Source organism: Cyanistes caeruleus, chromosome 6 (genome assembly GCF_971803275.1).
Source record: "Cyanistes caeruleus chromosome 6, bCyaCae1.hap1.1, whole genome shotgun sequence".
Taxonomy (NCBI): Eukaryota; Metazoa; Chordata; class Aves; order Passeriformes; family Paridae; genus Cyanistes; species Cyanistes caeruleus.
The window spans coordinates 65,684,035-65,707,756 of NC_141706.1; the positions used below are offsets into that span (position 1 = coordinate 65,684,035).

The following is a 23,722-nucleotide window of genomic DNA, read 5'->3' on the forward strand; positions in this document are numbered from 1 at the left end:
GGGGTGCTGCTTGCCAGTGATGGGATATGAGCCCAGGTTTGCCCAGGTCAGCAAGAAGGACAATGGCCCTTGGCCTGGATCAGTAATAGTGTGGCAGCAGGAGCAGGACAGAGATTGTCCCTCTGTGCTGGGCACTGGTGAGGCCACCAAGTGCTGAGTCCAGTTCTGGGCCCCTCAGAGAAGGGAATGGAGCTGGGGAAGGGTCTGGAGCACCAGGAGAGGCTGAGGGAGCTGGGAAAGGGGCCGAAGAATTGCTGAGGGAGCTGGGAAGGGGCTGGAGAATTGCTGAGGGAGCTGGGAAGGGGCTCAGGCTGGAGCAAAGGAGGCTCAGGGGGCCCTTGTGGCTCTGCACAAGTCCCTGGCAGGAGGGGACAGCCGGGGGGGTCGGGCTCTGCTCACAGGGACAGGACAAGGGGAAATGGCCTCAGAAAGTATCAGGGGAGGGTTGGATTGGGTATTATGGGAAATTTGTCCATGGGAAGGGTGGTCAGTCATTGGGAAAAGGCTGCTCAGGGAGGTCTGGAGTCCCCATCCCTCGGGGTGTTCAAGGAATGTCTGGAAATGACACTCAGTGCTCTGGTCTGTTGACAAGGTGGTGACAGTCACAGGTTGGAGTCGATGATCTTGTAGGTCTTTTCCAAAGTACACTCTGTGATTCCATGATTATACGCCAACCCTCTCTCACAGCGTGCCCCGTAAGCGCGATCACACTCCCTCCTCCCACACTTTAAGGTGAAAAACCCGGTTTTTCTGTTCCATCTCCTCACACCCCCCTCACGAAATGGCGGCGGCGGGCGGGGCCGGCAGGGGGCGCTGCGGGCGCGGCCATGGCGGCTGCGCGGCGCCTGCTGAGGCGCCCGGCAGCCCCCGCGCGGCCCCGCCGCCATGGCCTTCACGTTCGCTGCCTTCTGCTACATGTTGGCGCTGCTGCTCACGGCCGCCCTCATCTTCTTCGCCATCTGGCATGTGAGTACGGGCACCATGGAGGGGGGGGACCGCCCGGGGAACGGCCTCATAGAGCCCGCAGGGCGCCCCTGGGCAGCCGCTGAGGGAGCGGGGGAACCGCATCCGGAACCGCCCTCGGAGCGGGAATCGGCCTCTCTGCGGATAAAATGGGTTTTTATACGGGCATGGAGTGGAAGGACAAGGGGCAGTGGCGTCCCGACGGAAGGCAGGGTTAGCTGGAAGGAATTCTGTGTGAGCGTGGTGAAGCCCTGGCACAGGTTTCCCAGAGAAACTGTGGCTGCTCCTGGATCCCTGGAAGTGCCCCAGGCCAGGCTGGACAGGGATTGGAGCAACCTGGGATAGTGGAAGGTGTCCCTGCCATGGCAGGGTGTTGGAATTGAATAATCTTTTAGGTCCCTTCCAGCCAAAACCATTCCATGGTTCTGTGATTTGCACCTCGAGCCTGGCACAGGGAGAGCACCCAACAGGACCGTGCCTGAAATGAGGTGCTCTGAGGAGAATGTGATGCTTGGCAGGACATTGATTGTGTACAAGTGCCTTTTGTACTTCATGCTGCATCTTTGTCTTTATTTTTATGTCAAGAAAAAGACTGGTGTACATATTTTAGTGGGTTTTTTTTTTTATTATTATTAATTTATGCACCTCTTGGAGGTATAACCTGCTCTATGTGATCCTGCTTTGGCAGGGAAGTTGGACTGGATGGTCTCCAGAGGTCCCTTCCAGTCCTAAGAGTTCTGTGATTCTGGCATCTATGTGGGCTCAGCATTTACTTTGACGATGAGGAAAAATATCTGTTGGCTTTTAGGCTTGCTCTTGCTTTTTCTGGATTAAGGAACCCCATGCCAGGTTCCTGCTGGCCACTGAGACAGTCCTGGGTGAATTTTGGGGTCTGCACAGCGAGTGAGGTTGAAAACTGATGAAGGTGATGTAGGAAATCCATTGCAGGTGGGAAGATAAAAAGTTGGAGAGTACTCAGAGGCTTTTGAATATCTGATGTAACTACTGTTTTCATATTTGTAAAACCTGTTCCACATCTCTTTTACCTGTGAGTTGATGTAGGCAGAACTTAGGTGAAATGTTACTGAGAACAAAGGTTGCATTTCTTTGCCAAAATGCTACTTTCAATGGATAAAACACACAATTGCTCCTGAAAAATCAAAACTCCTTCATTTTTTTTCCTCTAGATTATAGCATTTGATGAACTGAAGACTGATTACAAGAACCCCATAGACCAGTGTAATACACTCAATCCTGTAAGTAGCACACTGAACATTTTGTTTTGCTAAATAAATATGTGTAAAGTGCATATTTTTGGTGTTATCTTGATGCAATCAGCCTGGGCAATAGAATTGCATCTGGGTTGAGAAGCCCTCGCTGTTGGTAGAAGTTCTAGGGAAATTCTTTGTCTGATTCTTTACTTTCAAGTTGAATATTCTGACTGTTATTAATCTGATGGTGATCTTGTCAGCTGTCATACTAACATTCTTTCAATCTGCTTTCCACATTTTCGGCACAAAGACAGTTGAAAAGGTCAAAAAGATTAAAAGAGTCAAAATTGCATTAAAGGTGTGTACTGCTTTTCAGTTTCATGTTTTTGAACTTCCTTTCATTTTGTTAGGAACATTTGTAATACTATTTAGCTGTTTTGTTTAGTCTGCCTGTTCATCTGCTCGTTATTTGTTTGTTGGGGTTTATAACAACCTCATGGATTTCCATATTTTGTGCCAAACCAATTCTGCTTGCTTACCCAGCAACGTGGGGAAAACTGTTACATGCCTGTTAGGTGTCAGAAGATAACTTCAGGCAGAAATAAATTGTGATTTTCAAGACAAATTTACTGAATTTAAGATTTAAGATTAGAGAAGAATATTTGGTTGTTTTTTTCAAGCATTGACTAAGTCAATTCTGATCTTTTTTTGAGGGTTTTTGTGAGTGGAAGGTGATAGGTGCTATCCTCACTTCTCTGTTCCGTGTTCCAGGATCAGGGGTGTGTCCCAGGGTCCTCTCTCAGGTGCAGCTTGGACACTCCTTGGCTTAGGAAAAGAATTTGAGGCAAACTATTTGCCTGCATCTCTTACAGCCAGCAGCATCAGGGAGGCTTGTTAAAGAACACAGAGGTTGATCCTGCAGCATTTTGTGCATTTCTTATGGCTTTTCCTTTGTGTGTGCCCAGGCTGAGGGAGGATGCAGGGCCAGCACAGCAGTGTGGCCTGAACTGTAGCTTTAGTGTGTTTTAAATAAAATATGCAACAAAAAAAAAATTTACTTTAATTGGGGTGGGGGAAGAGCGTGTTATATGTACAGCACACAAATTAAAGTGAATATTTCAGTGTGAGGAGGGGAGGAGGAGAGGAGGTTTGCTGCTAGGAGAGCTGTGCATCTAACAGTTTCCCTTGCTTGGTCTGTTCCAGTCATCTCTGCTGCAGTGTGGGAGAGGCCAACTCTCATTACATTGATGCATTATGACCTTACTGCAACCTTTGTAGTGTAAAAATGTGCATGTTCAACCAAATATTAACCTTCTGCTGCCCTACGTGCATGGAGTGTCCTCTACATGGCAGCTTTGCAAACTGAAAGTCTGAAATAACCTCATATTTGCTGTTCCTGTGGAAGCAGATTAGTCCCCAAAAGTGAAGTTCAGGCTCTTGAGGGGATCTGGTACATGATGCTGGACAAACACGTGGATGTGTTATTTTCCTGTACAAAGAACCAAAGATCCTGGTAGGAATTGAGGCACCTCAGTGGAAAGATTAGCCTAAAATAGTAACTCCTCAGTACACTGCTGATTCCTTCTCTTCTCTGCTCCTGTTATAGTCGTGTCTTTTCTCAGCAACCAGATCCATCCTCCCTCACTTCTGTGATAAATATGGTAGGATCTGATGTAATTAATTTTTCTTTAGGACAGGCAGGGAGGATCAAGTCGGGGAGATTGGAAAGATGCAGGTATTCTGGTGTGGGAGTAGGGTTTAATAAACAAGAGAAAAGAAAAACGTATTTTGAGATGTGTAGGTAAATAAATACAAATTTTTCAGGCCTGGTGAATCTGAGCAGGCTGCCAAATGCATCGTGTGTTGCACAGGGTGCTTGTTCTTCTATAAATAATTGCCATGTGTAAATGGTAAGTATGCAAAGATCTGGGTGAAAATATTTACTTGAAACGTTTTGTGTACAAGAACTGAATTTTGGTGGCATTGATGCAGGTTTGCTTTGTTTGATATTCTTCATTTAGAGAATTAGCATGTTGTAGCAAAGTAGGTCGTGAGTGTGTTTGTTGGTAGCTTTTAGATTTCTAGGAAGATACTTCGGGGTTTTAAAAGAAGAAGAAAAAGATTGGAAACCACTGAAACTTTGATGTAATCATCCCATGCAATGTTAATTGTGTTGCCCAAGAAGAGGGCAGAGTGTGTTGTGTCTGTACATGCACACACATGTAGACAATTTAAACCTTTGGAGTTTTCCATGAGGAGAAGTTTTACAGGGCCTGAGTTGAGAAGGCAAAAGCTTTACAGATCTGTTGCTTCTGCTCTGGAGCCAGGCTGGGAGAGCTGGGAGTGTTCACCTGGAGAAGAAAATATTCCAGGGAGAGCTCAGAGCCCCTTGCAGGGCCTGAAGGGGCTCCAGGAGAGGGACTTGTTCAAGGGCCTGGAGTGACAGGACACAGGGAATGGCTTCCCAGTGCCAGAGGGTAGGGATAGATGGGATATTGGGAAGGAATTCTTCATATTGAAGGTGCTGAGGCCCTGGCACAGGGTGCCCAGAGCAGCTGTGGCTGCCCCTGGATCCCTGGAAGTGTCCGAGGCCAGGCTGGACAGGGCTTGGAGCAGCCTGGGACAGTGGAAGGTGTGGAACTAGATGTGCTTTAAGGTCTCTCCCAACTCAAATCAGTCTGATTAGTATGATTCCTTCTGAACCAGGTAATGAAGCAGTAAATAGAAAAGCTTTGGGGTGACTTGTATAAAACTTGTGTGTTGGGTGTGAGATTTTGCAGCTCTTTGCATGTGTTTACTCTCTGTACCTCTCCATGTTGTTCCTATTAACAACACTAATCTACGCAGCATTCCATACTTCCTGTGATTCCATAGTACCTGGTACTGAGCTCTGTGGGCTTCTGCTGGAAGCATGATGCTGTAAAGCATGCACAGTGGGAACCTGTGAGGGAGAACTGCCCCATTTCCCCCAGACTGTCTGTGCAGGGCAGCTCCTCTGTGCAGACCTGTGTGTGCCACCACATCACTGCTGGTTTGGTTGGGTGAAGTCTGCCTGGGGTGTTACATTTTGGGAATAATTTGACTTTGAAGAGCTCTGGATCTGTGAAGACCAAAACAAAGCCATAAAACAGGAAAACACAAATATCTTTTTGCCTATAAACTGTTCTGCAGAGCATGTTTCCTACTGATATTTCTCTGTTGCATGAGCAGAAATATCTCACTGACCTCTTTGGAGTGTCATGCATAAAGCGTGGAATCTGTTAATTTAATAGAAGCAATAAAAAAAATACTGATCTGACCATTAAATTATGCAAATTTTTCTCCTTGGTTCATGAGTATCATGTGAAAACAGCAAGGCACATAGTGCTGGCTGCTGCTTTCACATTCCACAGTCTTGTTTTTGTTAGTGTTGGTTTTAAATAATATTTTTAAGCAATTGTGCACCTCCAAGTAGCTGAAATATCACTTTTTGCTCTATGTAATTGAAACTTCTAACTCATCTTTTTCTTTTCCAGCTTGTACTTCCAGAGTACCTCATCCATGCATTCTTCTGTGTCATGTTTCTCTGTGCAGCAGAGTGGCTCACACTGGGTCTCAATATGCCCTTGTTGGCTTATCATATTTGGAGGTAATTTTGGCGTCTGTTATGCTCAGTGAATTTTTACTCATTCTCCTGTTGCTGTCTTCTTGTCCAGTGTTGTGTGTCTTGGGAAAAGCCAGATGCTTTCTGGGAAAGTTTAGGTCATGGCTGTACATAAGAACCATCACCTGGCTTTCTTGGGTGTTTCTGTTTTTTATTCTCTTGTGCTGTGCAAGAACTGAGTTGTGTGCGTTAAAGTCGCTGACTTGTCAGAGGTGCACTGAGACAATTCCCAGTGTGGAAAGCCAGTGGAAGTGGCAGTTCCATTCTCCTCTCCCATTCCATAAGACATGGGAATTGAATTGCTTCTCAGTAAAGGGTGTAACTCCTTACTGGTACTGTGGTATTCCCTGGTGGGTGGGGCACAGGACCCACGTTTCCTGTGCTGTCACCCCACTCCTGCCTGTGCCTCGTTCCAGGTACATGAGCAGACCCGTGATGAGCGGCCCGGGGCTCTACGATCCTACGACCATCATGAATGCAGATATTTTAGCCTATTGCCAGAAAGAAGGATGGTGCAAATTAGCATTCTACCTTCTATCTTTTTTTTACTACCTATATGGGTAAGTTTTCTTCTCCAGTCTGAAGTTTTGTCTCAGTGCATGGAGAAATATTGTCCATAGGAATATGTTCCTTCCTGTGCCAGAAGGGAGCCTGTGAGAGCTGGACAGGGACTTTGGGCAAGGGTGTGTAGTGATTGGACACGTGGGAATGGCTTCCCACTGCCAGAGAGCAGGGTTAGGTGGGATATTGGGAAGGAATTGTTCCCTGTGAGGGTGTTGAGGCCCTGGCACAGGGTGCCCAGAGAAGCTGTGGCTGCCCCTGGATCCCTGGAAATGTTCCAAGCCAGGTTGGACAGGTCCTGGATCAACCTGGCCTAGCCAGAGGTCTCCCAAGCCATTGCAGGGGTTGGAATGAAAAGATCTATAAGGTCCTTCCAACTCAAAACAGGCTGGGAATCTGTATGATCATTTACAGTGCAAACTCTCCTGAAAAAGAATCCAAATTCACCACTGATTCTGCTTTAAAACACAAATCAAAATTTGGTCAGAATTACTATTTTGAATCTCTGTTCCATGACTGTAAAGCTCCAAACATTTCTTCTGTTAAGCATAATACAGTAAATCCCAGGATATTTTAATTAAGAAGCTGAAACGTTGTTTTCAGAGGAAAGCATTGGATATAAATGTGATTTTATTGACGTGAAAAGTAGAAGAGACATTGGAAACTACTGACTTCAGTCACCATCCACGTATCTCACATGGACTTTTTCTTTATAATATATGCTGTTATAATTAAATGTGTAACACTAATCAAAATGATGCATCTTAATATTTTTATTTTCTTTTGCAGCATGATTTATGTTCTGGTGAGCTCTTAAGAAGACATTCAGCAAGCTTTGTTCCAGTTAAGTGCATGCAAAAGCCACAAAAAACATGGATTCTTTACAAGAAGAACCTCTGTCCAAGATTAAATCCGGAACCTGATATTCACAATTGAGTTAGAAAACAATGACTTCCCTGTTTTTAAAATATTTCCACATTTTATACTTGTGGAAAGACTGTTTTCTTATATTTTACTGGGACGTTAAAATGAATGAATTATGTGTAAATTAATATAAAGATGACTGGGGTTTGAAAAGTTTTGACTTTGCACTCCACAAGGAACAGCCATAACCTTTGAGTAGGTGTTGGTTACTACTAGCCTTAGTACTCTAGGGATTTGCTGTAGGATGGGCTTTGTAGTGGCTCACTTGGACTTGTGTATCCCACTCCTTACTCTAAACCAGCCCTAGCTCCAAGTGCTTGGGAACAACTGGAATGCTATGTGTTTTGCCCATAGGTGACATTGGTCTTAGGATATTAATTCATGGACACAAATGCAAAAAATAGTCCTATTTTGGTTTATTTTTTTTATTATTATCTGATTAATCTTCCCCTGTATGTGCATGGTCCAGAGCCTTCTGTGTCTTCTCCATACATTAACCCTGCTTTAATCTTGAGCCTATGTCGTTGTGGTAGGAGAAGCTGAATTGTCCATGAAGGGATGAATTTAAATGTGGTTTGGTTTTTTTTTTAATGTCTGTGCTGTCTGATTAACAAATGGACAAACCTCCAACCTTTATCAAGTCCAATGATGAAAACACTCTGGGGTTTAAGAGTAGTAAATACTACAGACTTTTTCAAAGCAGAAAGTGAGATTGTGAAACTGCCCCGCTGTTCCTTAGTGCAATAAATGATAATAAAAAACAAATCTCAAATTCAGCAACTTTTTATGTGGTGCCTTTTGTTTTGCTTTTAAATTCAACAGATCCTCACTGTGTTCATCAGTTGTTTTACCGTGGATAATTACATTCCCTTTAAAAATAGAACATGGAATTAAATTACCTCTGGAAAAGGAAAGCTCTTATTTCCTGCTTTTTTTCCTGAAGTTAAATAGCAGATGGGGCAGGGGAAGATGTTTCATATAAATATTGCATTGTAAGTTGTGACTGTGAACAGCTGCTTAATTTTCAAGTAATAATCTTTTTCATTTACCTGTGCTGGAGAACAACACAGTTTCCCCGTTCTAGTAAAACTTTTTTTTTGCATAAACTGTGTATTTGTTCACTTTGGGTCTCTTGGGTGTTAGGGGCAATAAAAGCTGCATGAGCTGCACTGGGTTCCAGCAGAAATCCAGATATTCCAACACTGCTGTATTGGGCAGTGGCAGTGGCTGAGGGGAGGTGTTGAGTATCTGCCTGAAGAAGGAGAAATTTGGAAGTGTGTGTGTTACAGATGGCCTGAGTGGGCTTTGGCATTTTAAAAAGCTCTGAATGGCTTTTCTGCCATCACTTCAGTTGCTTTTTGAGCACTTCTGTAGTCTGGTCTGGAAGATCACAGAATCCCAGAGTGGCTTCTGCTGGAAGGGACATTAAATGAAAGCTCATCCCATTCCACCCCCTGCCATGGCAGGGACACCTTCCACTGTCCCAGGTGGCTCCAAGCCCTGTCCAACCTGGCCTTGGACTTCCAGGGATCCAGGGGCAGCCACAGCTGCTCTGGGCAATCCTGACAGTGAATTCTGCAATGGAATTGCTGTGTGTAAAATTAGGTATCTAACAGTTCTGCCAGACTTCACTTAGTGACCCTACACTATTTTTTAGGACAGTGTGAAAATGCACCCCTTTCTACCTTGTTTGTGCTGGGTATGAATGAACACTTTACTCACGTCATCTGTCAAAGGGGCTAAGTCTGTTTGATCTCTGGTTGGAAGTCCTTCCACAGTGCTGGGACTGTCCTTTCTCTTCCACACCTTTCCCCTTTTCTAGGCTATTACCACACAAAGTTTGGGTTCCCAGGGGATGGAGAGGTAGTTTCTAGTTTTTTTTAAATATACTGGGGGTAAGAGAATTCAGGCTGTGATAACTTCAAATTCTCTCCTAATACTCCTGACAGCTTACTGCTTTGTACATAAAAACGTTTTTCTCATATTTCCTTGCATTTATTGAGCATTTATGCCCCTACTGCTCAACCCTTCAGCATTCCATGATTATTTTTTTCCTTGTGCAACCATAATTTTTAGTTTTTCACAGAAGAATTTTTGAAAGGCTTTTTTGGAAACTCATGAATATTGTTCCTATTGGATTTTTATTTTTCTGCTGCATGGCTCTTCCAGAGATGACTTCAGCCTGTGGAAGCAAAGCTCATTAAACCTTTATGTTTGTATATTTATTAATCCATTATGGAAACAAGACTGGCTACTTGCAGCCCCTGGCTCTCCTCAACCTTCTAAACAAATGTCTCATTCCCTTGGCATTTGGGCTGGTTTGAGCCAAATTCCACACTGGAATAAACAACGCAGGCCTGACTGAACCCAACTGACAGCTGCTCCTGCAGCCCCTCCAGCTGCAAGGGCTTTGCCCAGCAGTATTTACCAAAGTGTTTGCACTGTTCTGCTGATGACCAGCTTTAACTGGACATGGGGTGCAGATGAGTATTCCCAGCTGCCCAGGGGTGTGGATAACACCATCCATGGCCAGCAACATCAGCCTTGAGTCCCAGGAGTGCTGGAAGTAGCCCTTGTGTGATGCCTGGTTGGAGTACTAGGCCTTTGGCATTCAAAATGTGGACCTGATCATTGTTTTCGGAGTTCCAGGTGGCAAAAGATTATGGAGAAAATATAGAACATTTTTCTTGCCCTCAGCAAGCTCCCTCCTGAGTCCTGTGATAAATATTTAATATCTGAAAACCATTAGTTGCAAGGAACATTTAGGGTGGGGTATTTGCTGTAAATGATTCTATGCTCTGGAAATTGGAAAAGTTCCTGTCGTTTGCCATAAGAGTGGAGAAGGAAATGGCAGTAAACACTAATTACTCTGCAGAAATCACCTTTGTGCTCGAAGTTCAAATGTTAAAAGACAAATTCTGAAGTTCACAAAACAGGGACTTGTTCATCTCCAGCCCCCTGGTGCTGTGTGGTGTCTCGTCCCAACTTTTGACTTGAGAAGGTCCAGGACTTTATCAAAATCCTGAACTTATCAAAACCCATGAACTGTTTCATCTTGCTTTTATGAATGGATATAATGAAACAGGAGGGCTGGGGACTGTTAGAGGACTGTTCCTGTGAGATCCTCCCAGCCCACAGCTGATTGTTTGTTTACTCTCAGTGGTGGCAGCAGGCAGAAGGGCTCTGCCAGCTCACCCACGCAGCTGCAGCAGTGTCTTCCTGCCACAGTCACCTACAACCCCCAGCTTGGTTTGTCACAGATTTGTGGTACAACACCTCCTGCTTTTGGAATGAGGAACTCCTTCCTAAATACCCAAAACATTGAGCAGAACTGTGACATTTTAGATGAGTTGTTACAAGCTCATAAGGGGTCAGTGCTCCAGCTTGACTTGGCTTTGCTTTACAGCAGAGCTGAGGGTGTGAGGGTGTTTCTAAACAGCTCCAGAGATGGAATTTCTATCCAGCTCCATTATCCCAGAAGAACAGCAATGGACACAAACACACTTGTACATGCATTTTTCAGGCAGTGAGTATTAATATCACCAAAGAGAGGAAGATACCACATGTTCTCTAGGATTTCCTTCCCCATCCCAATACTTTACACAAGGATTTGGAAGGCAGCAGCTGTGTCACACAGGCAGTGGCACTGAGGAAAGATCAGGAGAGAGGTGTCTTGTCCAGGAGTTTTCCACACAGACACAAAGCTGCCCGTGGCAGGATCAGCTACCGCGATGCTGATCTCAGCACCGGGTCCTTTGTTGCCAGGTGTGCAGCCAGGTTCTCCCGGAAGTCGTGGAGGAAATTGTACTGCTGGAAATGCACAACCAGGTCTGCAGTGAGTGCTCTGTACTTTAAGGAGAGGCACCACCTGTCTTAAAAAGCTGTTTGAGATCCCTGGATGAAAACTGCACCCTCTGGTTCATTTGTTCTTCATGTGCCTACTCCACATCCTCTGGGATTTTTCACTGTCAAAGATTCCATGGATCTTGACTTGGATCCTGTGGTTCCCCACACTGAGCACAGGTGATGCATTACCCCAAGGTAATGCAAAACATGGTCCTCAGAGGTGGGAGTTGGCAGAATTCAAAGCTGCTTTATTTTGAATCATGGAATCATTTAGGTTGGAAAATCTCTCTAAGGCCTTTGAGTCCAGACATTCCCCAGCACTCTAGGGCTGTCACTACCCCACGTTCCCAAGTGCATTCACATGGCTTTTAAATCCCTCCAGGGATGGGGACTCCACTACTGCCATGGGCAGCTGTATCGGGGCTGGACAACCCTTTCAATAAAGAAATTTTCCCTATTATCCAACTTAAACCTTTTCTAGCACAACTTGAGTCCTTTTCCTCCTGTCCAGTCACCAGTTTCCTGGGACAAGCTGTTTCTTGAAAGCAGAAAACAGCTCAAACCCCAGAGAGCAGCTGTTGGAAAGACAGAGGTATCTCTCTGGGAAGTGAAGGAGGGGACTGGCTGAGCTCTCACTGCTGTTGGACCCGTGCATTACCTGCTGCAGCCCCATTACCTTGATGGTCTGTATGGCCCCCGATCCTCTCAGGTTCCTGAGGCTCTCTATCACCTGCTGAGGTGCCAGGGTGTCCGAAAGCTGGAGCAGGAGACAGGCAGCCACTGTAAAGGAAAGTATTTACACCTGAATGCTGCTGAGTGCCTCTGCACACAGCCACTGATTTGTCCCATGAAAACCACCCTGGAAAAACTAGCCAGGTCCCAGAGCTCTTGGATCTCTTGTAGAATCCTATTTCTGGGCATTGCCCTATCTGCCTGCTGCTCCTGCCTAAGCCTATGGGCTTTGGAAATAGGTGAAAACCCTCCCACTATTTTCCCCCTGCCTTCCCAGGAACGTCCTGGGATGCAATTCCTTGTCTTTTCAGGAACGAGTGCCAGTATACCCAGTTCATTCCCCTTTGCGTCTTCTGGCCATATCACCACCCCTTCCTTCTGGGAACACATAACTAACGCTCCCGAAAGTTTTAAAGGGCAACACTGTGATGAAGACAGATGCAGAGGAATTGGTTCATGTCCATTCTATTAACCAGGCTGCTCGTGGTAGTGGCAGTTTGGATTGCATCCACAGTGAAGCTTCCAGCAGAATTTGGCTCCATGGGTTTGTGGGATGGGTTAATCAGGCATGGACACAAATGCTTACCCAGACATGAGCGTCCAAGGCCACCATAACAGCTGGGAGAAAAGAGAACATTTGGTTGTAACAAGCTGTAGCAAACTGCAGCACCCAGGGACCCCCCCAACACATAAATACATGGACACAGCTCTTGCCTTAATAAAATCAAGAGGAGCAGTAGTACGAGAAAGTCAGAACAAGATTTTCTCCATATTTTCTATATTCTATTTCTATGCCTACAGGGATATATCCTATTTATTCTCTGGACCTTCTGTGTCTTTCCATGGAAACTTCAATTTTAAAGCTCCCCTTTATTCCTGGTAATAGTCCCAAAAGCACAGGAGGACAGGGAACAGCAAGAGGATGGACAATCTCAAATTTCTTTAAATCCTACTCCAGATTAAAGGTTTGAAGACAGTTGTGAGGAGAGCAGCAGGGTTCTACATTAGCAGGAAGACCAAGGACTCAGTGGATGTCTGTACAGGAAGCTGTCAGTGGGATCATTCAGGGAACATGGAATTTGGAAAGTTCTTCCCCTCTCTTCTGAGCTCAGCTAAATAAATTCCTTTTAACCTGTTCATGGAAATTAGGAGTGAATTTTGCACTGCTGGAACCCATTGAGTCTCTGACAAATAGTCCAGGGGGGTGTTACAGAATCATAGAATGGTTTAGATTGGAAGGGACCTTAGAGTCATTTCATTCCACCCCCTGCCATGGGCAGGGACACCTTCCACAGGATCAGGTTGTTCCAAGCCCCATCCAGCCTGGCCTGGAACACTTCCAGGGATGGGTTAGTTACAACTTCTGACAAAGAAGTGCTTTAGGGTTGTGTACACCTGGTATCCAGGTAGGCTGGGAGCAAGGAGCCCTCTGGTTCCACTCGAAACACACTTCAAAACTCCTGCTGGACAGAGCAAGGGAAAATGGGACATTCTAATGCTGGAATGGGACATTCCGATGTGAAAGGAAGAATTCTCTCCAAATAGCTGCAGGAGGAGGAACAAGCAGTCTTCACAGCATCAACTAACCCTAAAGAATGCAACTGCCTTTTCACACCATCCTATTTCCCCTGCTCATATATCTGGAGAGAAGCTGGCATCCTTCACAGGAATGTGGGGTGACAGGGAGGCAGCCAGAACCTACTGTATCATTGTTTTCTGTTTATTTTCCAGGCAGGTTCTGAGCTCTTCCAGGATCTTGCAGCAGGTGGCAATGTCAGGAGCGTTCCCATCAGGAATGGGGTAGTGGTGCACACACATCCCCTGCTGCTGGTAAGTGTCGAGCAGGTTTGGGACTCGGTATTTTGAGAGCTCTCCTCTGGTACAAAGCACAAAGATATCCTGGATCCCACAGTTCTTTAGTTCTCCTGCCAACGGATTAAGACACTTGCAAATAAACAAAAGCCTATCAAGCTTCAGGATAAACATATTAAGTACTTTGGTCCTGAGTCTCTTGTTTGATCTTTGGGGCTAAGACAATAGGAGTGAGCAATTTTGGTTTGAGCACCCTTTCCTTCCACTGAGTGTCTCCCACATTTCCCCTCAGGTAATCCAGGAGAGGAATTTTCTCAGTTCAGAGGGAATCCTGAGAGAAGTCTCACTGGAGAACACATCAGCACTCAGGACAGCCTGTTATCCACTTAAGTAAGTTTCTGTCCCATTTCCAGTTAAAATCACAGATGGTTTGGGCTAGAAGGGACCTTAAAGCCCATCTTGTTCCACCCCCTGCCATGGCAGGGACACTTTCCACTATTCCAGGTTTCTCCAAGGCCCATCCAGCCTGGCCTTGGACACTGCCAGGGATGAGGCAGCCACAGCTTCTCTGTGCCAGGTCCTCCCCACCCTCACAGCCAGGAGTTCCTTCCTGAGCTTGACTTACCCAAACACTGTGGGGATTTGCTATAAGTCTCTGCTCTTCAGAGCTTACAGCTGAATACTCAGTACAAATATTTACATAAATCCATCTTTTCTATCCTGATTTCACTTTTCTCTGGGAAAAAGAATTGTAATTCATCTTGATCCCAGCTGCTCTGAAGATGCCTCATGGGTACTGTGCAGCTCCTGCCTGGAAATATCCCAACTTTTTATTCCATAGTCACGGAATATTCATGGGATTGCTCTTGACACAAAGAAGACTCACCTATATCCTTCTGGAGATTTCTTCTGATATCCTTAAACCTGCAACCTGAAACAAGTTATGAACAGCAATTACCACTCCAGGTAAGTGACATTTATGGGATGGCTGCTGCAGCAGAACAGAGCACAGGCAGCTTCCCCCCAAAAGCAAAGCAAGCAACAAAGCCACACCCTGAATAAAACACAGTTCTTGTTTTTGCAAGTAAATCCCTGGTACAGAAGACAGTTTAAACTTATCTGCTTAATACTGTAATGTAATAGGATTAAAGAAAGAAATCTGCCCAAGGTTTTAAGGTGCTTTGTGTTTTCCAGATGAAAAGTTTTGGATATTTTAACTCAGGATACAGCATAAAATCCCCCCACAAAACACATCCAACAAATAAAAGGGATGAATAAAGATCACTTAAGAGTTGAGTGGAGATCCATCATGGCTGAAGTTTTGGTAGTTAAAAATGCAGTCAAATTTATGTTTAATTTTATTACTTTAAAAAATCTTGCTTTAAGATAGTCTCTAGATTAGCTTTGGTGTTTCCAAAACACTTATTCCAGGGTTAGATTACAAAAGGAGTCACCCACAACACAAAATTCTGGGGTACAAGGTATTACCCCCCTTCAGCATTCAAGTACTCCTGAAAATTTCAGTGAATGCTTCTTACCTGGCAGGGAACATAATCCCAGGAACTCTGAAGAGTAGAGAGGAGACAAAGACAACCTATCAGAAAATAAAAAGTAAAATAAATAAAAATCAGAAGGGAAGATTTCAATGATTTAAATATATCAATGTCTTTAGATGGGGAATCAAAAGGGTGGGGCCAGACCCTGTCACCAGTGTCTGGTGGGAGGATGAGGAGCAACCGGCACAAAATGAAGCATGGGAAGTGAATATGAGGAAAAATGTTACATTGAGAGTGACAGAAGGTTTGGGTTGGAGGGCACATTAAAGCCTATCTTGTTCGAATCCCCTGCCATGGACAGGGACAATTTCCACTATCCCAGGTTGCTCCAAGCCCCATCAAACCTGGCCTGGAACACTTCCAGGGATGGGGCAGCCACAGCTTCTCTGGGCAACCTGCACCAGTGTCTCCCTACCCTGTGAGTAAAGAACAGAGGCCTGGAACGGGCTGCCCAGGGAGGTCGTGGAGTCTCCTTCTCTGGAAACATTCAAAAGCCACCTGGATGTGATCCTTGGCCTCCGGCTGTGGGTGAGCCCGCTTGGGCGGGGGGTTGGACCAGCCGGTCTCCAGAGGCCCCTTCCAACCCCAACCACATCCAGTGACAGTTCCCCAGCACCACTGGGCCACCCCCAGCCTGGAAAGTCACCAGAGCCCGGCTCGGGTTTCCCTTGCCAAGAGAAAACCCTCTTGTTTCTCCGCATAGCGATGTAATACAATTTCCTCAGGGAAAGGATCCCGCGGCTGTCGCCTCACCAGGAGATGTGGAGCGGGCTCGGGTCCTCGTCGGCGGCCTCATCGTCTGAGGAGGCGAAGCCGTCGGCTGGCGCCGCAGCGGGCTGCGGGGAGAGCGGAGGGCTCACCATAGGGCCGGGACCCTTGGCGGTATCAGGATCAGGATCCAGATCCCGTTCCCGATCCCGATCCCGTTCCCGATCCCGATCCCGTTCCCGTTCCCGATCCCGATCCCGTTCCCGTTCCCGATCCCGATCCCGATCCCGTTCCCGATCCCGATCCCTCAGGGGTTTCACCATGGCGCCGCTCCCCGCCGCCGCCCGTTCAAACAGGCCCCGCCCACAGTCCGGTCGCCCAATGGGAAGCTGCGGCTCAGCGGGTGCGTGGAAAGCCAAGCAGGCCTTCCCCCGGCTTCATAAGAGGAGTGCTCTGATTGGTCAGCAGCGGGGGGCGGACTTTAATATGCAAATAGAGGGATGATCTCTGTTCTGATTGGGTGAGACGGCGAGGCGGGAAGGGGCGGTCTCGAGCGCTGAGGGGTGGGGCTCCGTGAGGGCTCCGGGGAGGGCCGCGGGCGGATCCCGCTCCTTTCGCGGTTATGTTCAAACTGTCCTGTTTCTAGTAGTCCCACTGGTTCTTGAAGGTGATAGGCCAGGGGGAATGAATTCATAAAGATACATGGTAGGGTTAGATGGGATATTGGCAAAAAACCTCTTCCTGGTGAGGGTGGTGAGGTCCTGGCACAGGTTGCCCAGAGAATCTGCGGCTGCCTCATCCTGGCACTGTTCTAAGGTCGGCTTTGACAGGGCTTGGAGCAACCTGGTCTACTGGAAAGCACCTGCTGGTGGCAGAAGGTGGAGCTAGATGGGCTTTAAATTCCCTTTCAATCCAAAACATACTATGATTCCATGATGAAACAGAGAGATGGATGTGAGCCTAAACTCACAGAATATGCAAGAGCAGGGATGATCTTGAGTGGTTGCCTTGTGGAGGGTTTGGGTGGTTAATTCTATGTGCAGAGACCATAGGACTTTGTAACAGCAGAAAATGAGCCGTTTATGCTCTTTTAAGCCATGAACTTGAAGTCAAATATTCTTGTCATGGTACTGCTTTTAATCACGCTGTAAAAATATTTTTTTTTAAGGCTCTTGCATGGAGTTTTTGTCTGAAAATAACTAGCATGAAGGATCACTCCAGAGAGGACAAAATATCTTAGGATCCCTCTTTTTAAGAGCTGGGGTGTTGCCTGTGCTTAGGGCATTCTAGTAGATCTCTTTGTGCAGAATTTCTGGTTTATTCTGTGAGTAACTCTGGCCATTAAGAAGAAGAACTAGATAAATTACAGTGTGGGATTTTGCTTTTTAAAATTGTATTAAGGCATTTCTACAGCCTGTGTTTAGACACACACACAGAGCTATGTTGTGAAGGATCCAGGCACAAACGCTGAGTTTTGGCATCAATTTTGAGGATAATGTCATGGAGACTTCCAAAGATGTTCCAAGTCAAAGGAATGGCTGGGCACAAGTGGTTTGAACTTGGTGGGATTCCCAGTAGGACCATTGCAAGATCTCCAGGTGTGGAGATTTTAAATTTTAGCCTTACATTAGTAACTTTGGTTCCACAGCTGGAAGTTTTATTGAAACCTCCCTGAAAAGGATTGTAAGAGCAAATTGCTTGAAATGGCAGGATTTAAAATGGGTTCAGGGAATGAAGAAACAGATGATGAGAGGATCAAGGAGAAGATGAGTTTATTAAAACTCAGAATATGATAGCAGAGGTACAAAAATTACGTTAGTGAAGCATAATGGGGAATTAAAACAATCCAGATGTTGCAGACTATGATTAACTATGGGAAGAAATACATCCTAAGGATTGAGGCAACATGAGGACAGCCGGTCACTGTAGCTGCAAACATGATTCTAATAACTCAGCAAAAGCACAAAGGAGCAGGTATGTTGTTTGCTTTTGTTTTTTGCTGTGGTCCCATTAGACATTATGTGCAACACTCTGGGGATTGCAGCTTTATGGAAGCAGCAGCATGAGGCTGATAAATAAATATAAGAAGAGCAACAATGGTAATGCTCCTGGTCACTATTTGAAAAGATCAAAAGAATTCTCAGGAATTTGTGCGCCTTCATGTAGTAGAAATCATAATGGTATTGCACAGAATCTAAAATGGTGATAACAGCTGTGGCAGAAATAAATAGGGATAGGAAGTGTGAAATTTGAACTAGATACAGGAAAAAGGTTGGGGAAAAAGCACCCCAAATCCAGACTTAGGGAAGTCCTATGAATTTCCTTATTACCCTTGGTATCTTCCAGATCAAATGACAAAAACTGTGTTTATTGGCCGATTACCTATCAGGGTGGTCTGTTTATTTCTTAAATTCTTAAACTGAGCTGTTTCCCAGCACATCAAATGGGGATGTGCTAAAGCTTGTTTGTTGTGTATTTTGTAGGGAAGATCAGCTTTCTGCCAAAAAGTGTCCTTTTGACATATAAAAAGGAGAGCATCAGCATCAAGGCTTTACATTCCGGAAGTCTTTATCAGTTCACAGACTGGGGACATGTGAATAAAAATGGATAAAAATAGTTTCAGACATAGGTCCAAATATGTAATTTGGAAGATTTAATTGGTGAAAGGTATGATTTAATCAGAATTTTAATTGGGCTTTTAGATAATTGACTGGACCAGGAACTGTGGTCAGATGTTCCTTTGGGTGCACCTGGGTCTTGTGTCTGCCTGCACCAACCAAAGTGAAGTGCTTTATATCCCAAATTCATAACTTTTCATACCAGTGAAGTGTTAAAATTCCAATTGCCAGAAAGGTACAGCTAAGCCTAACCTGGTTTTGCTGTTCCTGGGTCGTGGGAAGAGCCCTCATCCCTGGGGACAGTAGAGTGCTGCATACATGTGGCATCTTCTATCTGCCATTCAGCACTCAGGTTTCATGAACAAAATAAATAATTGATTTACATCAGGTAAAAGCTTGGAATAAATGTCAATGTGTGGCTGAGACAGCCAGGGAAGTGGTGTGAAGCAAGCGGTGGAGGAGATTGAAGGTACATCCTCTTAGGTAAAGATAAACCTTGACTAAACAAGCTCTATAGATGTGATCTTTCCCTGCAAGGAGATAAAATCAGATCTGAAATGTCCAAATTGTCAAAATTATATGAAGAATACTGATAACTCCAGACAGTCATTTGTCTGGAGCATTTGCCAAAAGCATGTCACTTCTCATTTCATAACTCAGTTTCTGGAAGTTTTAATAAGCTTAATTGATTCATGTGGTGTCCCACATCTCTTTGGGAGGGAGCCCTATACCAGTCATATCACCACAACATCCCACAAGGAATCATTTTACTTTTCCAGGTTGTTGTTTATGGAGGTTAAAAAATAACAGGTGGAACAGTTTTGAGATTTCCGAGCATCTTCTCTTTTTTCCTCCCCATCCCTTTCAATTGTATATTTGTAGAAAATGGAACCCCTACATTGTTACCACCTGACAATGAGGATATGAATAGAAAGTTCTTGTTATGTGAAATAAAACTGTGTAATGTTTGGAGAAACAGTTGTGACTTGAGACAGAAGACAAACTTCTAGAATGGCAAGCATGATTTTGGAAGTTTCTATAGATTTTCCTCATGGTTGGTTCTTCAGCCAGACTTGAGTTTATTTTCTTTGGGGTTCTTAAAACAGTTGAAAAACCACTGATAGAAAACATTGTGAATGGTGGTTGCTCCGAGCCAGAACATTTGCTGAAGGCAGGTTCTTTGCAAGGTTTGTTATTTCAGAATACCAAACAATTGCCCTCTACTCCAGATTGAGGAAACTTTTTATTCTTCACGTGCACGTGAATTTCTCTTGCATTCCATCACAACCCAAATGCATTGGTGGCAGTTGCAGGCACTGGATTTATGATGGATTGTTTTGCCAGGACAGCACCATGGAGGTGGAGTTGCAAGGCAGACAGAGGGATGGAATCTCCATCCAGCCCTATGGATCCTCCTTGTCTGTTGAATTAAAACCAGAACTGAATTTTGGCCCTAAAGCTGGTGATGAAAAACAGTCTTGTAGGTGAATGAAGTATTTTTAATTGAGAAGTTTATAATGCTCACGGGCTATTTATGATGGAGATGCATTTTTACATTTCTAGGCAGGGTTCAGCCCTGCTGGCATTCAGACTGATGATGTATCAGGACAGTGTTCAATAAATTCCTGTTTGTTTTGAATCAAAATGAAGCTTTTTATAGCTACAAAAGAAGCTCCAGAGTCAAGAACTTTCTGGAGTCAAGAACTGTACCATCCTGTGCAGCTGATATGAGATGGTTGTATCTTGTCTCATTTTTTTTATCAGTTTTCATATATATATATATATATATATATATATATAATTTTTTTCGGTCTGTGTTAAATACACAAGAGTAATTGGCGAAGAAAGTATCTGTAATGGTACTTTTTGTTCTGTTTCTATGGCTTGTACTTTCTACTATGGTCTGTATGTGACCTTGAAGAAGTGGTTTTAATAAAATAATCCTTTAAAAACAAGATTTTCTCTACTGTACAATTTCTTTTGTATTTCAGGCTGAAATTACCTATCAGAAAAAAATCCCCAAACAAACCTGATAATATCTGTAACTTAGTTTTTAGTAAAGTTTGGTTTGATTACCACTTGCCTATGTGAGCCCTACCAGAATACAAGTAATAATCAGTAGGTCCAGTACTTGAAGACAACCTGCAGAAAATATGGGGATGGACATTGTACAAAAACCTGGAATGACAAGGAGGAATGGCCTTGCACTGCCAGAGAGCAGGGTTAGATGGGATATTGGGAATTGGGAATTCTTGGCTGTGAGGGTGGGGAGGCCCTGTAGTGGAATTGCCAGAGCAGCTGTGGCTGCCCCTGGATCCCTGTTAGTGTCCAAGGCCAGACTGGACAGGGCTTGGAGCAACCTGGGATAGTGGAAGGTGTCCCTGCCATGGCAGGGGGTGGAATGAGATGGGCTTTAGGGTCCCTTCCAACCCAAACCAGTTTCTGCGAGCCACACTCGTTTTCCTCTCTCCTAAACAGTAGAGGGCGATCTTGTATTAAAAATTTAAGTTTTACCCCCATCGAAGCCTTTCCCTTATGAATTGTTGTCCAAAGAATGAAGGTTTTTATCTCTAGAAACATACGGGATCAGGTGTCTGTATTATTCTGTGTAAATGTTATCTCTGTTAGAGATACTCGCAGTAACTATCAGGTTTTACACCACACAGCAACGTTGCTCTGTAGTGAGAATTACTGAAGTAAAAGCATTATGATACTTAAGGAGCAAATAATAGAACTCACTGTGCAAGAACGCTGTGAAAGTCTGATGTGTTGAGTAATATTCAAGAAGTCTTTTGAAATTAAGTTTTCTTTCCGATGTAAGAAAAAATTATCTGGTTTACTATGTTACATGAAGGTTGAGGAAACAACATGCTAAATTTATTTTGTGTTTATTTCAGTCTGGGAAGTATCTGCCCACCTGTGCTCGTGGAGATGCCTGACTGCAAATAGAGGTGCTGAACCAGTCTCCGGTGCTCAGGTGGGGACACAGACTGTTCTTACAAGTGTGGACAGTCTTTCTGAGCTAAAGCTCAAAGATTATTGCTTCAGTTGCTCAAATACAAAAGGTATGAAGCACGTGACAGCGTAGAGAGTTGATATTATATTCTTTGGTGGTGGAGTTTTTAAACTTTTTTAAAGCTTTTGTGTAACAGTTTGTATCCCTGACATGTCACCTGGAGTGCTAAAGCATTTGGTCCCTGTGAAGGAGAATCACTGAACTATTGCAGATGGCCTGGCTTGATAAACTTCTTTGTCAATTAATCTGTTGCAAATGCCCTCAGTCTTCTGAATGGGTTTTCCTCTCACAGCCCTGTGATAGTTCCCTATGGCTCCAGGATGGAACAATCCTGGGCAGTAAAGAGATTGAGATAATGACAGTCCATGGTGACAGCAGGGCTGGCAGAGCCAGCCTGGGGGAAGAAAGACACATACTTGCCAATAGAAATACCTCCATCCTTTGGGAATTGTAGCTTGGGAATCAAAGCTGACCTCATAGACAAGAATGATGGAGAACAAGCTTTTGATTTATGACTGGATGAAGCTCAAAGTCTGCCCTTCTGATCCTTCTTTACAACACACCTTTTGTATTTTATATGAGCTCTTTCACTTTATTCTCAGAATGTTATCTCCTGGGGTATCATTTTTAAGTCTTTCAGTGTTGTAATAGTTCACTCATCTCCTTCATAGTAGTTAGTTTTTGTTTTTTAATGAAGCTAAAATCCCCTTTTAGTATCACAAGTAAACTGTTGTTTATATTTAACATGACTGATCATCTGCTTTGCTTTTTTTATTCTTTTTTATTTCTGAGTGTCATGAAAGCTAAACCCACATTTACCTTCTAGACCACAGCTAGGGAATTCCATTTGCATTCCCTGGTGCCTTGGTTGCCTCAGGTACTTACTTGTACTTGAATATGAAAAAAAAAATGCATTATTGGTACTGGAATTTATGGGTCAGATCCTTTGTAAATGTTGAGCTCTGCTGAATTTAATGAAGTTGTGCTGCTTTTCATCGCCAATCTCTAATTAAGACATCCACTATAGTGATTGTAACACTATGTCCCTCTCCTGGGAATTCTGCTCTCTGCTACCAGCTTGCTTTGCCTTAGAGGCTTTAAGCAAAACTGTGAATTCTCTGAAAAGTTTGAAAATATGAATCTGGGTCTAAATTTTCTGAACTTGTTTTTGTGCAATCAAAATTGTTCCTGTTTACCAAATCTTTGCTGTGCCCTCTGTGACAGGCCATAGAAAGGGCATAAAAAACATTTGTGTGCCTTTTATAGATGGGAAGGACTGTGACAGCACAAGATCAAGTGCAGCTCTCTGCAAAGGAACGTTCTGTGCATCAGCTCTGTGGTATCTGCATTTGGGGTGTTTGTATTTCCATATATCTGTCAGTCTGTCTGTCATCTGCCTCCCTGTCCCCCTGACTTATGTGGCTGTTGATAAATACCCTCCGTTGGTGATTAAAAGGAAGTGACCTCATCAGTTTGTCTTTGCAACCACAAAGGTTTGGTTGTAACGTGACATTCCATCCTATTACTCTGGTTTACACCAAATTCAACAGCTTGTGGCCTGCAGATACTCAGGATAAAGAGCAGAAAGAGACTGACCTTGACAACCTCATTTCTCATTCCTTTCTTGTTATAGGTAATATAGCTGAAAATGTGGTTTTAATTATAGTACTAATGAAAACTGAAAATCCAGACAGACACTTGACAAACTCTGGTACGCTTTATATTACATTTGTGCTAACTACAAAGTATCCAGCTGGGTGTAACATTATATCTCTTTTCCTTGAGCATCCGCCTGACTTAAGCTGTATAATTAATGTGTACTTTGGCTGCAGGTCAGCTTACAGTTGGTTTTTTAGAATTTTTACATTTTTTAAGATGTTGTAATGAAACGAATATGTTTATTACCTCTGTGCCTGCATTCCCCAGAGGGATTTAATACCTGTGGAGGAGCACCGGCTGGGAGAACTTGAATAAAATACCTCTGCCAGCTGAGCCTGATGCATCAGAAGCCTGCTTTCAAAAGTGGGTGTAAGAAACAGAATCAAAGAATGTCATGTCCACAGATGTGTTTAACTTTGATTCACCTCCTTTGTATGGTTTGTTGATTTTAAGTTATGACACCAATACACAAT

At 44.2% G+C, this 23,722-nt stretch overlaps 3 protein-coding genes across 5 annotated transcripts in view; 2 read left to right on the forward strand and 1 right to left on the reverse strand.

The window, feature by feature from the left end:
• The first annotated feature begins 803 nt into the window (after positions 1 to 803).
• CNIH1 (cornichon family member 1) lies at positions 804 to 8,078 on the forward strand. 2 transcript variants are annotated; one of them, XM_023927266.2, is made up of 6 exons: positions 828 to 966; positions 2,151 to 2,219; positions 2,485 to 2,532; positions 5,690 to 5,802; positions 6,234 to 6,377; positions 7,168 to 8,078. In XM_023927266.2, the coding sequence occupies exons 1-6, from the start codon at positions 886 to 888 to the stop codon at positions 7,193 to 7,195; spliced, it is 483 nt and encodes a 160-aa protein (XP_023783034.2). In that variant the 5' UTR covers positions 828 to 885; the 3' UTR covers positions 7,196 to 8,078. The 2 variants fall into 2 exon arrangements, with proteins under 2 accessions (XP_023783035.2, XP_023783034.2); XM_023927267.2 differs by lacking the exon at positions 2,485 to 2,532 and having other exon boundaries at positions 804 to 966.
• A 2,735-nt stretch (positions 8,079 to 10,813) lies between these two features.
• On the reverse strand, positions 10,814 to 16,411 carry CDKN3 (cyclin dependent kinase inhibitor 3). 2 transcript variants are annotated; one of them, XM_086895537.1, is made up of 8 exons: positions 16,277 to 16,411; positions 16,002 to 16,084; positions 15,231 to 15,286; positions 14,579 to 14,623; positions 13,583 to 13,805; positions 12,467 to 12,498; positions 11,825 to 11,928; positions 10,814 to 11,109 (listed from the first exon to the last, which is right to left on the reverse strand). In XM_086895537.1, exons 1-8 carry the CDS (start codon positions 16,277 to 16,279, stop codon positions 11,026 to 11,028), a joined length of 630 nt encoding a protein of 209 aa, XP_086751663.1. In that variant the 5' UTR covers positions 16,280 to 16,411; the 3' UTR covers positions 10,814 to 11,025. The 2 variants fall into 2 exon arrangements, with proteins under 2 accessions (XP_086751663.1, XP_023783033.1); XM_023927265.2 differs by having other exon boundaries at positions 10,814 to 11,112.
• A 104-nt stretch (positions 16,412 to 16,515) lies between these two features.
• The window catches only part of BMP4 (bone morphogenetic protein 4), a 177,484-nt gene continuing 170,277 nt past the window's right edge, over positions 16,516 to 23,722 (forward strand). The window contains exons 1-2 of the mRNA XM_086892270.1: positions 16,516 to 17,930; positions 21,472 to 21,551. The gene's annotated coding sequence lies outside the window, so the exon portion shown is untranslated. The remainder of the gene's footprint in view (positions 17,931 to 21,471; positions 21,552 to 23,722) is intronic.